Genomic DNA, 15,590 nt, shown 5'->3' with positions numbered 1-15,590 from the left:
GCAGGAGGGCTCAGCCCACCGTGGGCAGCACCATTCCCTGGGCAGGTGGTCCTGGGCTGCCATGTTAGCTGAGCAAGAGCCTGGGAGGAAGTCAGCAGTGTTTCTCTGTGGTTTCTGCTTCCGGTTCCCGCCGTGACTTCCTCAGTGATGCACTATGACCTGGGAGTGCAAGCCAAATAAATCTTTTGCTCTAAGCTGCTTTTGGTTAGAATGTTTTGTTGTTGTTGTTTTTTTTTAGAGACAGGGTTTCTCTGTGTTGCTCTGGCTGTCCTAGCTGGCCTCAGACTCACAGAGATCCGCCTGCATCTGCCTTCTGAGTGCTGGGATTAGAAGTATGCACCACCACTGCCCAGCTGGTCAGAGGTTTGTTTTTACTTAAAAAGTGTTTTTATTCATTTTACATACCAACCACAGATCCCCCTCTCATCCCTCTTCCGATTCCCCCCACCTCCTCCCCACCTCTATCCCCTCTTCCTAAAGGGTAAAGGTCAGAGAGTTTTACCACAACACAAAGTAAACTACAGCAGCTCCCAAAAGTTTTGAGTCTTATCCCAGTTAACATTCAGCCTCCAGAATTTGTTGAAGCTAGTGAGTGTTCCTTCCATGACTGGGTCCAACCACTGCTGCTTCAGGGAAACTGGTCCGTTTACTACATTTGACTGTCTCCCTGGGATTGGGAGATTCTCTGGCGGACATAAAGAGAGTTGCTTTTCAGTTTGTTCTTTTTTTTTTTTTTTTCTTGTTGTGAGGCAGGAGCTTGATGGGCAAGTGCTCTACATGTCTAGATGGCTGGGGGCATTTTGTAGTGAGATTAACATTATGGTGAGCTGATATAGTAAGCGAAGGAGATTATCCTAGAGTCCAGATGGGCCTGTCAATCATCTGAGAGGCCTTAAAAGCAAGAGCCTGGGATTGCCTGGCCAGCCACAGTTAGGTGAGTTGATTGAGTCCTTGCAAGAAATTGTATATACATGCACACATAATATTATATATAGTTTATATATTATATGTACTGAGTAGTATATATAATAGAATACGTAGTCTTGTTTTGTATCTTGGGCAGTGTTTAAATTCACAATGTTCCTATTTCAGCTTTCTGAGTGCTGGTATTATAGGCATGTACCATGTCTGGCTGTAACAGTCTCTCTCGCGCGCGCGTGTGTGTGTGTGTGTGTGTGTGTGTGTGAGAGAGAGAGAGAGAGAGAGAGAGAGAGAGAGAGAGAGAGAGAGAGAGAGAGAGGAGGTCGATGCCAGTGTTGGTTGTGTCCTGAGTTGCTGTCTACTTTGTTGGTTGAGACAGAGTCCAGCTGAGCTGGCCAGCAGTGAGCCTGGGAGCTCTGGCTGTCTCTGCCTCCCCAGTGATGAGACACAAACACATGCTGCCACACTAGGAGACTTCAGGACCACTCTTCGGCGGCGGGAGTTCCTACTGCACTAGGTTGCTACATTGCCCCCCAAGAGCCCCCCAGTTCCAGTCATCTCTCCCAGTACCCTCTCCCTCCGTTTTTCCCACCCCATCCTCCTGTTCCCGTCTCCACTCGCCCCCAGTTCACCTCAAAATCTCTTGTTACCCAGTCTCTCTGGGTCCGTGGCTTGCAGCATGATTGCCCTTTACTCAATAGCTAATGTCCACTTACAGGTGAGTGCACACCATGTTTGTCTTTCTGGGTCTGGGTTACCTCACTCGGGATTTTTTTTTTTTTTTTGTAGAGTAATTCAGAATATGAAGCCCAAACTGGCCATCTTCTATAACCAGGCAAGGTTCCCAGCAGTGGGACTGGGACATCAACCCAGCCATAAAACCTTCAACCAATAATCTGTCCTTCCTGCAAGACGTGCTGGGGCGTGGCGGGGCAGAACACGTGGGAGTGGCCAGCCAATGACTGGTCCAACTTGAGGCCCACACCACGAGAGGGAGCCCATGACTGACCCTGCCTGGATGGCCAGGAACCAGAGGCAGGACAGCCCAGAGACAGACCCAGGACAAAACCAAACATGACTGGCAACAACAACAACAAAAAGGCAATGAAATGATTCCTAACAGTATTCTGCTATACTCATAGATCAACACCTAGCCCAGCTGTCATCAGAGAGAACAGAGGGGTTTCATCCAGCAGTTGATGGGAGCAGAGGCAGAGACCCCCAGCCAAACACTAGGCAGAGCCAGGGGAACCCGGAAGAAGAGGGAAAGGAAGGACTGTAGCAGCCAGAGGAGTCAAGGACACCAGGAGAACACGGCCCAGAGAATCAACTAAGCAGGGCTCACAGGGACTCACAGAGACTGCAGAGACAAACACGGACCCTGCATGGGTCTGAGCTAGGTCCACTGCTCATATGTTATAGTTGTGCAGCTTGGTCTTCTTGTGGGACTCCCAACAGTGGGTATAGGGAGGTCTCTGACTCTTTTGCTTGCTCTTGGGGCCCTTTTCCTCCTACTGGATTGCTTTGTCCAGCCTTGATATGCTGTGTTCAGTGGATATTCCTGGGAGGCCTGCTCTTTTCTGAGGGGAAATGGAGGAGGAGCAGATCTGTGGGAGAGGGGAGGGGAGGAGGGGAGTGGAAGAGAGGAGGGGAGAGGCACCGAGATGAAACTGTGATGGAACCTGGGAAACTATGGTTGAGATGTAATGTATGAGAAAACAATAAAAAAATATTTTTTAAAAACCCAAAACAAAATCTACTGTGATTGGCTTCTCGTGTGGGTGCTAGGCATCCAAACTCAGGCTCTCAGGCTTTTACAGCAAGAATCTCATCAACTCAGCTCTCTCCCCAGCCCTCCTCTCCCCCTTCCCCCTACAACATTGCTTTAATAAATATGTTATTGTTCTGTTTCTCTGGTAGGGTCCGGACTGACGTGATACTATCAAAGAAAAACCATAAGTAAATATGAAAGATGGAATAAATTTATTTTTTTCCTGTAACTCATTTCTTTTATCTGATTTAAAAAGAGGACTACAGCTAGGCAGTGGTGGTGCATGCGTTTAATCCCAGCACTCGGGAAGCAGAGGCAGAGGCTAGATCTCTGTGAGTCTGAGGCCAGCCTGGTCCACAGAGCAAAGCAAGTTCCAGGACAGCCAGGGCCACACAAAGAAATCCTGTCTCAAAAAATTGAGAGAGAGAGAGAGAGAGAGAGAGAGAGAGAGAGAGAGAGAGAGAGAGAGAGAGAGATATCCATAAACCAGTAGCTAAATCTGTGCTGATGGGTCTCATGTACACAGAAGCTGGCAACATTAAAGGGGAAATGGACATTTGACTAGCATGGTTGGAGACCTCCCTCTCTTATTTTTAAGAATGGACAGAACTAAAATGCATGTTGAAAGGGAAGGCTTGAACACTGTTACAAACCAGACAGCCTAGCAGACGCACAACGCTTCACCCAACAGAGGAGAGGACTTGGCAAGTTGAACCTAACAAAGTTAAATGTTTTTGTACTTTAATAATACTATCAAAAGGGGGCTGGAGAGATGGTTCAGTGGTTAGAGTACTGGCTACTATTCCAGAAGACCTGGGTTCAGCTCCCAGCACCCACATGGCAGCTCACAACTGTCTGTAGCTCCAGTTCCAGGGGACCCGACATCCTTATACAGACATACTTGCAGGCAAAATACCATTGTACATGAAATAAAAATAAAGAAATCCTTTAAAAAATACTATCAAGAGAATAAGACCACAGAATGGTTGAAAACAGTGTATCAGATTAGAGACTTGCATGTTAGATATATAAAGATTTCTTACAAACTCGGGAATGACAAAGAATACTATTTCTTGTTTGTTTGTTTGTTTGTTTGTTTGTTTTTGTCTTTCAAGGCAGGGTTTCCCTGTGTATCCCTGGCTGTCCTGGAACTCACTCTGTAGCCCAGGCTGTCCTGGAACTCACTCTGTAAACCAGGCTGGTCTTGAACTCAGAGCTGCCTGCCCCTGCCTCCAGTGTGCAGGGATCAAAGGTGGGAGCCACCACCAGCTGGCTGAGAATCCTATTTCTTAGTTTTTTAGCATTCGTGAATAATTCATAACAATGGGTTTATTGTGGCGTTTTCATACATACATTTATGTTTTAATTTACCCGCCATTGACCCTCTTGTCCCAGTCCTACAGTCATCTCCCTCCTCACATCTGCTCTCCCTTCTCCCTCCTCACATCTGCTCTCCCTTCTCCCTCTTCCCATCTGCTCTCCCTTCTCCCGTCTTGTCTTTTTGGGGTGTTGGTGGGGAGACCTAGTGGCTGTGCTGGCTAGTTCTGCATCAACTTGACACAGGCTGTGGTCATCTGAGAGGAGGGAGCCCCAGTTGAGAAAACGCCTCCATGAGATAGAACTGCAGGCCCGGCCAGCCTCCAGAGCATTTTCTTAATTAGTGATTGACAGGGGAAGGCCAGCCCACTGTGGGTGGGGCCACCTGTGAGCCGGTGGTCCTGGGTTCATAAGAAAGCTGAGCAAGCAGGGAGAGTTGGGCACCCTCCCTGGCCTCTGCCCTGCTTGAGTTCCCATCCTGACTGCTTTCAATGATGAGCTATTGGGGGAGGGGGAGGGGGAGGGGGAGGGGGAAGGGGGAGTGCGAGCGAAATTAACCCTTTCCTCCCCAACTTGCTTTTTTCACAGTGTTTCATCACAGCAGCAGAAACCTTAAGAGGAAATACGTTTCATTAGGGCTGCTTACAGGGTCACGAGCTAGGGGCTGTTTGCCCCTCGTGGTAAGGCGTGGCCCCTTCCCAGCGGTCACACTAGTGAAGACACTATAAACTTTTAGGGATAGGCGGGGTCTCCTGAGGGAATCCCAGTTCTGAAAATGGACAGGCCATCTGGATAGGTACTTCGGCAAAGAGAATTCACAACTGACCAGTGAGCACAAAAAGATGTTCAGTGTCCTTTGCCACGAGGAAAATGTCACCCAGTCCTCAGAGAAGTACTGTTCACAGGTGGAGATGCAGCCTCAAAGGGTTAGGTAGACCGTGATGGAGGGCACCTGACACCCTCTAGTGACCTACACACTCACACAGACACACTCATACACACACACACACATACACACTCATACACATACATACACACTCACAAGACACACTCATACACACACATACATACATACACACATACACATACATACACACTCACAAGACACACTCATACACACACATACATACATATACACTCATACAGACACACACACATACACACACAATACACACTCATACAGACACACACATACATATTCATACACACACATACACAAGCATACAGACACATACACACATACATACACACTCATACAGACACACACACACATACACAATACAAAACAAAATAATCAAGGAACAATAAATAATCTTTTAAAAATCAAATATTCTCTATCCAGCCTTGGTGGCTTCACCTGCTCTCCCAGTGCTTGAGAAAGTTTAAGACTGTCCTCTGTTGCATGGTGAGTTCAAGGCCAGCCTAGGCTACATGATCCGGTCTCAAAAAACCAATCAGAAAGGAAGTGAGGAGAGACGGAGGGAGGAGGGTCAAAATATTTTGAATTTGGAAGAGGCAGGAAGAGGAAGAGATATGGATTAATTAGTGTTTGTGCTGAGTTGGTAATTAGTGAAGGAGACAATGAGTTTGGGGGTGGTGGTAAAACTCTTGTTTATGGACATGAGAAAACTTTCACTGCAAAAGTGAGAGGAGAGAGGGGCAGGGACGGAAGAGGGAGAAAGGGGAGGGGCATCACCGCCCTCCGAGCCTCTCCTGTTCCTACCAGAACACAACAGCGTTAGCGCGCCTTGAACACTGCCTGGGCCCATTCTCTCGCCCACGAGCAACAGTGTGTCCAGTTTTCCACTTTCTCTCGCCCACGAGCAACAGTGTGTCCAGTTTTCCACTCTTACACTTCCTCCTGCTAGGGAACAACCCGAGGAGGCCGGAAGCCAGCATGGGCTACCCTGGAGTTGGAGCTACAGGCGAATTGTGAGCTGTCTGACCTGGATGCTGGTGATCAGCCCTGACCATCGGGGAGAACATCGAGCACCCTTAACCGCTGCGGCATCCCTCCAGCCCCTCAGTCTGTAGTTCTAAGCTCAGAAATATCTCTAGACAAATACAGAGTTGCGCACACTGTTGACACAAGGTGAAGACACAGGCCACTGTGACCCTCGGACCCCTCCATACCTCCAGGCTCCATTCTCCACCTTGAGCTCCAGGACCGTCTGCAGCCGCCGACAGTGAGAAGTCTCTAAGGCCACAGTCACCTTGCACTCCCCCAGAGGGTGAAGCTGGCCGCTGAAGGGATCCATGTCCAAAGGGGACACCTACGGTCAACCCAGAAGACACAGTGCCAAGTGAGGACAGGGGAGCTGGGGTGCAGGGGTTGACTGTCTGATCAGGACCACCCCCAAGCTGCCCCTGGATCTCCCAGGCATGAAACCCAGGAGATGGGACCTCGGCTGGTGAGGACATCAGGAACAAGGGTACAAAAACTAGGTGTTCAGGTAGAGGAATGCACAAGACAGAGGTTCCCACAATCCTGGCGCTGAGCCGAGAGGTGGAAGGCAGAGGTGCCCGGAGGGGGCACTGGGGGGTGGGGAAGGGGCCTGAGAAACCAAAGAGGAACAGGAGGAGAGCTTGGGCGCCCTGGAGGAGGTGCTCTGGGCAGGCCCAGGCCCGTCTCCGACAGCTTCAACCGAGGCTAGCCATCAGGTCACCCCACTGGGGAGGGCAGAAGCTGCAGCCAGACGGACTCCCCCCTTGTCCCCATCCTGGTTCCCGCCCCCCCCCCCGGGATTGACTCACCCATCAGCAAACCCACTCCCCACATGCACGCAAGGGAAGAGTGGACAGATGCAAAGTGACACAAAGGAAGTGTCCCAAAGTGTCTGCTTCTGGGAAGGGACCTCCACCCCACTTCCTCTGTCCCCGATGAGAGGGGCACCTGTGGGACTAAGAAGGCCACAACTGCCTGGAGATGACCTGAATTGAACCCATTCCCACCTCATCAGAGCTCAGAGCTCTGGGAATGCAGGCACATGCCACCACATGCAGAGCTGGGGATTGAACGCAGAGCAGCTAACAGCTCACGTCTGCAGAAATTGAGCTTTGTTTGGAGAGCCTCAGGTTTGAGCCACCGGCCGCCCCCTGGTGGCAAGGACTGAAACTGCAGCCACATTTCCCAGGTAGGTGATGTGGAGGAGGGAGGCCTTGGCCAACAGCGCCTTCTGACCACATTGCCTGTTTTCTGGACTCAGGCTGCTTCCAAGAAGGAGAACCCCCACACCACCCTCTTCTGCATCCAGTGGTCGAAAAAGGGAACAGGAAATGCCTGTGGAATTGGGGCTGAGGGGTGAATTCCACCCTGGAGACTGCTGCCTCAGAGCAAGTGTCCCAGTTCAGACAGGAGCCAAAGGTGAGTGTCCCATGGAGAGGCCACATCCAGGGAGCCTGCAGGGTCCCACTCACATCCTCATGTCTCTCTGCCAGGCATAATGGGCTCTCCCTCAAATGCCACACGGCAGAGAGCTGGCTGATATTCCGGATCTGGATGGAGCATGAGGCCTTCTGGCCCAGGCGGAGCAGACCAAACTGAAGGGCCGGGACATCGATGACCAAAGCAGGTCCCTGAAACACCAGAGGGGCCTGTCACTGCCTGCCTGCCTGGGAAGGGGCTGGGTCCTGCTCCCCCCTCCCCCTCAAAGCTCTCCAGGCATTCCCAGCTGCCCAGTCCCCACCTTAAAGGCAGCTTCAATGTGAAGAACCACCGGGCAGGGTGAATCTTTGATTTCACACTGCAGGTCCTGGCTGGTTGGGCCAGGGACTCCACCGGTTATGTTTAACTCAAAATCTCCGACCTCATTAGGCTCTAGGGAGGATGACGACATTGAGGTGGTGATCAGGGGTGGGTACGGTGTCCTGTCAGGCTGGGTCTGACCATAGGACAACCAGGGCCCTGCATGGGTCCCCTGCACCCAGCCCCAGGCCGGCCACACCCTTCTGAAGCAGGTGAACTACCTATCACGCCTGTGCAGGGCTCCACTTCGATGATGTGACAGTGGCTGATCTTGCTCCATGTGTATCTGATGGGCGACTTGCTGTTATTCCACATCTGAAAGACACATGCCAGTGCAGGCTGCCTGGGTACTGCCCTTCCGTGTCAAATCAGAACCTGCGGAAGGACGGTGGGATCGCCGGCGCCCAAGGGGTCGTCTATCTGATGCTCTGCCAGCTGCTGACCATCCGAAGCCCCAGGCCTCCCTACCCAAGGGGCACCTTTGTTCCATGTTGTGGGGACACAGGCAGCACATCCTGCCGAAGACCCGGGAATGAGTTCCATAGCCCTGACTTCAGAAGATTCTGGACACTGGTAGGTCAAACAAGCCTGATCCAGGAGTGTAAACCGCTACAGGCTCCGTGGTGTGGCCTATTGAGCTCTCTCTTCACCACACTTACACCTAAGTACAGTGTCACCCGGGCCAGTGACGCTGATGAGAGGATTACCTTAAAGTCCTTCTTCACGGTGATGCCAATGTAACTCTCGCCAGGGATGATGAGGGCGTAGGGCTCTAAAAGGACTTGGAAGGGTTCTGCTGAGCCTTTCACCTCGATTTCCAGGACGATCACATCATCCACTGAGTAGGAATAGTCCCCCAGGTTCTCCACCCCTGAGCTGAACACAAAGCCACTGTGAGCTGGGGGCTGACATACCCCAGGGGCATGCCTCTGCCTCTCTCCCACTGGTTTGTTCTTGTGAATGCAAAGGGTTCCCTTACCCTCGACCCCCAACCCCACAGTCATATGACAATGTCTGCACTGTGGCCGGGTAAAATGACAGCCGAGTAGCCTAAAGCCTGGGGCGTGGACCTGCTGCCTCCAGGAACAGAGTGAAGCCTCCATGGGACCTGTGCACCATGCTCCCTGGAGACCCACCTTAGCCAGTGCATCATGCAAACCTTCCCACAGTACTCAGCAGCATCCAGAGTCTACCAGCCAGGATGCCCAGGGGTAGCAGTGGCCCTCCTTATCTAGGCTCACCTCCTCACCTCAAGGGCTCGGGCACAGCTTCCAGAACCATTTGCAGTACACTGTGGAAACACTTGAGCTGCAAGAGAAACACAGACCCGACCTCCAGCCAGACCGCCTGCCTGCAGGGATCTAGGGGACAGGGAAGGGATTCCTGTTTCCGGAGCCAGGGTGCCGGGGGGGGGGGGGGGGGGGGGGGGGGAGGCTCTGAAAGATGCACTGCTTCCCGGTGTCCCCTGTCCATTGTAGGGAGAAGGGGATCCCTGCCAAGGCAGGAACCTACTGGTCAGCAAAGAAAGCCCCAGCCCCCCAAGTCTGACATTGGCTCCGATTAGCACCCTCGGTGTGTTTAAGGGACCAGACCCTCCTGGGCAGCCACACACCACTCAGTCTCAGACCATCTACAACAGCCCTGGCCCAGTCCTGCGCCATGCTGGCACTCACTCGGGAGCCCACGCCTTGCTTGCAGGGGCTGCAGGGGACGGGTGGAGACAGTTATGTGCCTTGAACTGTGAAAGTCACCAGGACTGAGGAACAGGCACAGGGCTGTGCTGCAGGAGGCACATTTGGGGACAGAACCAGGAAACCGGCTGCTCAGTCCCGCACACCAGACCTGCATTCCAGCCATACTCTGAGCTACATGCGGCCCTCTGCAGGGTGCCCCGGTGCCTCCTCAGGCCCAGCTGTGGTTACACATGGGGGTTGGAGGAGGAGGGACACAGAAAGCGAATGACCCCCGTCAGTGGCTAATGAGGAGACCTCGTGAGGAGAAAAACTCAGGATGAACTCATGGTCTGAGTGGCCCTCGAGGACGCCCTTCTCAGGAATGATGGAGAAGGCCGTCTCCCTGTCAGGGTGGCACTTGATGCTGTCTGAGCTGTGTGTCTCTCCAGGCATCAGAGGCTGCAGGTTGGGTTTCATGATCTGCCAGTGGAAGGCCAGCTCCACGTGCCTGTGGGAGCAAGAGCTGCTGTGGGCGGTGGATCCCAGGCCACGCCTCGGCCCTCGAGGCTCCCACCCTGTGATTGGTTGGCTCTATTCTAGACAAGAAGTGACCAGAACAGGCTTCCAGCTTTTCCCCCAGAGCAGCTGAGGGCAACCTGGGTAAGGACAGCAGCGCGTCCACAGAGGAGACCACCTAAGAGTCCCCACCTCAGCAGCTGGGAACTGAAGCCACAGTGAGTCAGGGGACGTGGGGGATGCGAAATGTCACACTCTCGCCATTATACTAGAGGGGTCCAGGCATCCCTGGAAACTCTCTAAAGTGTCTCCTACCACGTGAGCATTCCAGCTTTCCCATACGGACCACATTCTCACCTTCTGCCTCCAGCCATGGTCTCCTGGGATGATGGCTGTATTCAGAGAGTCATGTGCCCACTGGTTACTGACAAGGACAGCCCCAGCTCTACAGCACCATAATGGACAGGACTCAAGACATGCTTCTGAGTGGTGGGATGGAGGGGGATGTCAGGTCAGTCCCTCCATTCCGTGTCCCGGGGCACCCCTGACTGGGAGGCCCACTGAGGTCAGGGCTGGAATGTGATGTTCAAAGGTTGGACAAGGAAGGACCAGGCAGTGAGGGCTGAGCCCAAAGACCCTGCCTGGGGTCTGAATGGCTCCCGGGACAGGGACACAAAATGACGTCTCTGGAAAACCATTCTGAGACCACCACCACAAAACGGAATAGGAGACTACAGGTGATATGAAGTAGGAAACTGAGTAACAGGGAAGGACTCCAACCGGGTGCAGGGAAGGAGGTCTGTGCAGAAGGAGAAGGAGGGACACAGGGCAGATACACCAATGCTGTTCAATAAAGCCTCAAGGAGTCATTATATATTTACCTAAAAGTATACACAATACACGTAAGTGTCTGTACACACACACACACACACACACACACACACACACACACACACACACACCATACTTACATCTTAAAGGAAGTCAGCTACTTGGGCTGACAATGCTCTCCCCTAGACCCACAGACTAACAACCCAGGACCAGGCACAAGAAATCTCCTTCCAAATGTTTGGTCGGAGTAGTTCAAGTGATTCCTCAAACAACAGGGATTGTTGATGTGGCCCTTGGTCACCTCTCAAGGTTGAGGTGACCCCTATTGCTGGAGACACTGCCCACTTGGGACACAGGACTGATGATTTGAGCTGAATCTGACCCGGAAGCATCTTCCCTATGGTATAGCTTCCATGGTTCCAGAAAATACTATGCAAGCTACCGAGGGAGGGAAGCGATTGAGCGTCCTCCCCAGCTGCAACACTTACAAACATGTCAAGATAAGCATAAAAGAGAAAGAAGCTGAAGGACGCTGGCCCACGCAAGCACGTGGCTCTGGCCGGCCTTGCCCCCCACCCCCACCCCAATTCCCTCTGCCTTCCTAAAAACTGTTAGATGGCATTCCTGAAGCTAGCCTCCAAGGTCCATTCCCTTATTTGGCCACTCCCTCCTCCTGAGGCTGACTACCAAGGTCCAGCTATCAAAGCAGTGAAGTCCAGCAATCAAAAGCCCCCCTTGGCTCACCTAATTAAATGTTTTCCTTTGTAGGCGTTGTCGTGGTCATGCGGTCTCTTCACAGCAGTGGAAACCCTAACTAAGACAGTGCTGTTTGCCCTTTCCCTAAACCACCATTTGCCTATGGGACACATCTGTCTCCCCCCTATCCAGAGGCAATCCTTTGTCGTCCCCCCACCACAGACAATATTCCTGCCCATCCTCCCTGTCCCCTTCCCCTTCTCCCTCAGCCTCTGTCTCCTGTCTTTGTCTCTTATTCCTGCCCTCTGTCCCTCTGGGGCAAATAAATCTCCTCTGTGCTGAGAACTTGGTCTTGGGGGTCCTGAGCCGATACCGACCCCTTCAGAAGAGGCACTCACATGTAGGTGGCAGCCAACAATTTTCTAATTAGACTTGAGGTCCACTCAAGAGGAGGGAAACCATGCCAGGTACTGGAAACCTAGCTGACTTCCTGGAGTTAGGGAGGTCACAGACGTTAGAAAGACTGTACTGGCGTCACTTCACCAGACCAGTATGGTTCCTTATAGTCTAGATCTTTTCCTCATACCCACAGGGAGGCGGAGATGCTACCCCTCATCCAAGAAGCCCCTCTTTACAGTGAATGGAGACACCACAGAAAACCATAGCTGGACACCTGCAGAGATCAACAGGTCGTGGACACATTTACACCACAGCTCCTGCATCTGAGACTCAGAGAACATCACAGTGTAAGAGCCAAAACACCAGGAAATCTGCCATGCAACAGTCTCGCCTAGACAGAACTACGGCAGTACAGGGGCATGTTAATGATGAAGGGAAAAATTAGTGGTATCCCTCCCTAGACAAAGAACTCCAGGCAACCACTGACCGCTGGGAGAAGTAGCCCCTCCCAGGGCTGGGCTCCATCACTGGCTGTTCAGTGCAGAGTGGGCAAGAGAGACTCGGCAGGGTGTACTTGCATCTTTGTATCGGTGCACACACACACACATATGTATATGTATGTAACACTCATAATCAAAGAAAGAGGCTATCAAACTTGAAAGTGGCATTGGGTATGGGAGGGGTTGAGGAAGGGTAGCTGGGGGGGGGCGCTGGAGGTAGAAAAGGGAGGGAGAAAGTAATATAATTCTCTTTCAATTAAAAACAATAAAAGGAAACAAAACCACCTATTTATTCCTGGCTTAGTGTGGTGGAGGGACATTGTGTTCATGGTGCAATCTGGCTTCCCACAGTGAAGACCCTACATGGCCACACTATTCAGTACAGTAGCCACTGGTTTTCAGTGGCCACCAAGAACTTAAAATGTGGCTAGTGTACTGAGGAGGTGCTTGTCATTTGATTTCATTTTAACCAGTTTAAATAGAAATAGCCAGCTGGGGAGACAGTTCATTGGTAAAGCATTTGTCGGGCAAGCATGGAACTTGAGTGAAATCTCAGCCTGTTAATAAGACGCAGAACCTCTGGGTATAAACCGGTCATGGTGGCACATGCCTTTGATCCCAGCACTCAGAGGCAGAGGCTGACAGATCTCTGTAAATTTGAGGCCAGCTTGGTTTACATGGTGAGTTCAAGGCTACACAGTGAGACCCTGTACAAAACAAAACAACAACAAAAGCGTACAACCCCAGTGCTGGGAAGTGGGGGCAAGCAGATCCTCTGGGCTTCCTGGCCAGCCAAGTGTAGGCCAACAAATCTTTCACACAGGTGAAAAAACCAAGGTGATGGTGCCTGAAGAACTAGGGCCAAGTTTGTCCTCTGGCCTGCTCATATCCATCACAAACTCCACAAACATGTACACCTGAACACACACAACTCATGCATGCACACACACACACATACCATACACACACACCACACACACACACACCATACATACACCACACACACACCATACACACATACACCACACACCATACACACACCATATACACACACACACCACATACACACCACACACACCATACACATACACACACCATACACACACACACACACCACACACACATCACAAACACACACACACACACACACACACACACACACACACACACACACACACACGTCTAATGGTTGCATGATGGGCGATGTGAACCAGGAGCCTTCCATCCAATCTGAATCCATTCTGGGCTCACAACTCCCTCTGACTCTTAGAAAGCACTCTTGCCCCATGAGGAACTCGGGGCTAGCTGAGGGAGGACCAGGGCTGTGTGTCAACGCCATGCCAGGGCCACTCACGTAGCATTTCGGATAATGAGCTGTTTCCTTGAGGTAGACTGGAGGTTTTCAGGCTCAAATCGGATAAAGTACTGGGCTGTTAAATCTCTCAGCTCTCCTGGGTCTGGTTCACTTTTTCCACCAGAAATATAGATCAGATCCAAAGCCACCAGCTGTCCAGTTCCTGATGGAGGAGAGTAGGAAGGTTCATCAAGTATCACCAGGCTGAAGTCGGCAACCAGGGGCCACAGACTGCCATGGGACCCATGCCATGTCCCCCTGCAGCTGGCCTTATTCGGGTCCCCAGAGCATATAGAAAGGGAAAGCAGGTCTTGATCACCCATTCACAGCCTCACGTCTTCCCAGACCAGAGAGAGCTTTGCATGCAGCAGATACTCATTAATGACTACTGAGTAAACTGGACAGACAGATGGAAGGAAGGGAGAAAAGGATAGATTGTGTGTACCTGGTACAATTCAGAAAAATGCCCTCTCGGACCTTGCAAAAACCTAGAGGTGTGGTGATACATTGTGTACCCTAATAAACTTTGCCTGAAGATCAGAGAACAGAACAAGCCACTTGATTAAACATAGAGGCCAGGCAGTGGTGGCACACACCTTTAATCTTAGCACTCGGGAGGCAGAGATCTGTCTGGATCTCTGTGAGTTCAAAGCCACCCTGTACTACATGAGATTGACTCAGTCTGGGAGAGAAAACAGAGCCAGACAGTGGTGGCACACACCTTTAATCCTAGCACTTGAGATCTCATGTCTTTGTTTGGGAAGTCACATGGCTTTAATCCCAGCACTAAGAAGGGTTTTAAGCATTAGTGGATGGAGCAAGGTATATAAGGCATGAGGAGATTGGAACTAAAGCCTTTTAGGCTCAGGAAGCTCTTTCGGCTGGAGCTCTTTCAGGCTGAGGAGTTGGTGAGGTAAGAGGTGGTGGCTGTGGCTTGCTCTGCTTCTCTGATCTTCAGGCAAATTTTATTAGGGTACACAATATATCACCACATAGAGCTGTAAGCAGTCATTTATGTGGGAGCCACAGATGACTCTCTCACCTGTAACCTCAGCACTCGGGAAGTAGGGGCAGGTGGGGCAGGAGTTCAAGGCAGTGTGCCCTCAGATCCCCCCACCCGGCTGGGGCAGGCGCAGCATGCCCTGCCGATGCCCCTATGGTGAACGCTTCTGAGACCCCAGCCCCACCTACGACGACCAGCTCCTTTGTCTGGCAGTTATCACACACGATGACGAAGGTCTCCTCTGCCTTGCCTAGGCCGGTCGGGAGGAACAAGACCTGCAGAAGGGAGAAGATGTGTATGGCAGAGACTAACCAGGAAACATGGCGAGGGCCAGGGACCGGGTGTCACCTTCAGAGGTCTGCCCCTGATGACCTACTTTGGCCAGTGAGGCCTCACCTATGAAAGGCTCTACAGCATCTGGGAAAAAATGCCACCAGCTGAAGGACAGGACTTTGAAATATGGACTTATAGGAGACATTTCAGATCCAAACCATAATGTCCCGTATTAACATCTTAATTTATTTATTTAGTGGAAGGGTGTGCCACAGCAGGAACATGGAGGTCAGAGGACAACCTGTGAAGTCACAAGGCAGCCACAGAATGCAAGCACACACCCCTGACTAGAGTCCCAGTGCTGGGACCTGGGTCAGAACGGTGTGGGTGTGAGCCATGAAGACAGGTGGACGCGAAGATGGAACACCCGAGGCAGCCACCATGGGTAAGCATGAGGAACAGGTTTGACTACCCACCTCCAACAGGATGGCAAACCCCGGAGCCAGCTCAAACACCGACGGCATGACTCCAAAGGGAGGCTGCTCCACAAAGCCGGTGGTCGCAACAGCCTAAAGAATAAAAACAATCACA

At 51.7% G+C, this 15,590-nt stretch overlaps 1 protein-coding gene across 3 annotated transcripts in view; it reads right to left on the bottom strand.

Annotated features, from left to right (window-relative positions):
- The window catches only part of Dlec1 (DLEC1 cilia and flagella associated protein), a 52,970-nt gene that overhangs the window by 17,720 nt on the left and 19,660 nt on the right, over positions 1-15,590 (bottom strand). For all 3 annotated transcript variants that reach the window (XM_042282042.2, XM_042282043.2, XM_076577325.1), the window contains exons 10-19: positions 15,476-15,568; positions 14,911-15,001; positions 13,724-13,886; positions 9,743-9,935; positions 9,004-9,062; positions 8,462-8,630; positions 7,976-8,069; positions 7,696-7,826; positions 7,427-7,585; positions 6,143-6,282 (exon numbers count right to left, since the gene is read on the bottom strand). In XM_042282042.2, coding sequence (XP_042137976.2) covers positions 6,143-6,282; positions 7,427-7,585; positions 7,696-7,826; positions 7,976-8,069; positions 8,462-8,630; positions 9,004-9,062; positions 9,743-9,935; positions 13,724-13,886; positions 14,911-15,001; positions 15,476-15,568 — 1,292 coding nt within the window. The remainder of the gene's footprint in view (positions 1-6,142; positions 6,283-7,426; positions 7,586-7,695; positions 7,827-7,975; positions 8,070-8,461; positions 8,631-9,003; positions 9,063-9,742; positions 9,936-13,723; positions 13,887-14,910; positions 15,002-15,475; positions 15,569-15,590) is intronic.

This window comes from Peromyscus maniculatus, chromosome 7, assembly GCF_049852395.1.
Source record: "Peromyscus maniculatus bairdii isolate BWxNUB_F1_BW_parent chromosome 7, HU_Pman_BW_mat_3.1, whole genome shotgun sequence".
NCBI classification, from domain to species: domain Eukaryota; kingdom Metazoa; phylum Chordata; class Mammalia; order Rodentia; family Cricetidae; genus Peromyscus; species Peromyscus maniculatus.
The sequence above is the reverse complement of the archived record's forward strand: the minus strand, read 5'-3'. Positions and strand labels throughout refer to the sequence as shown.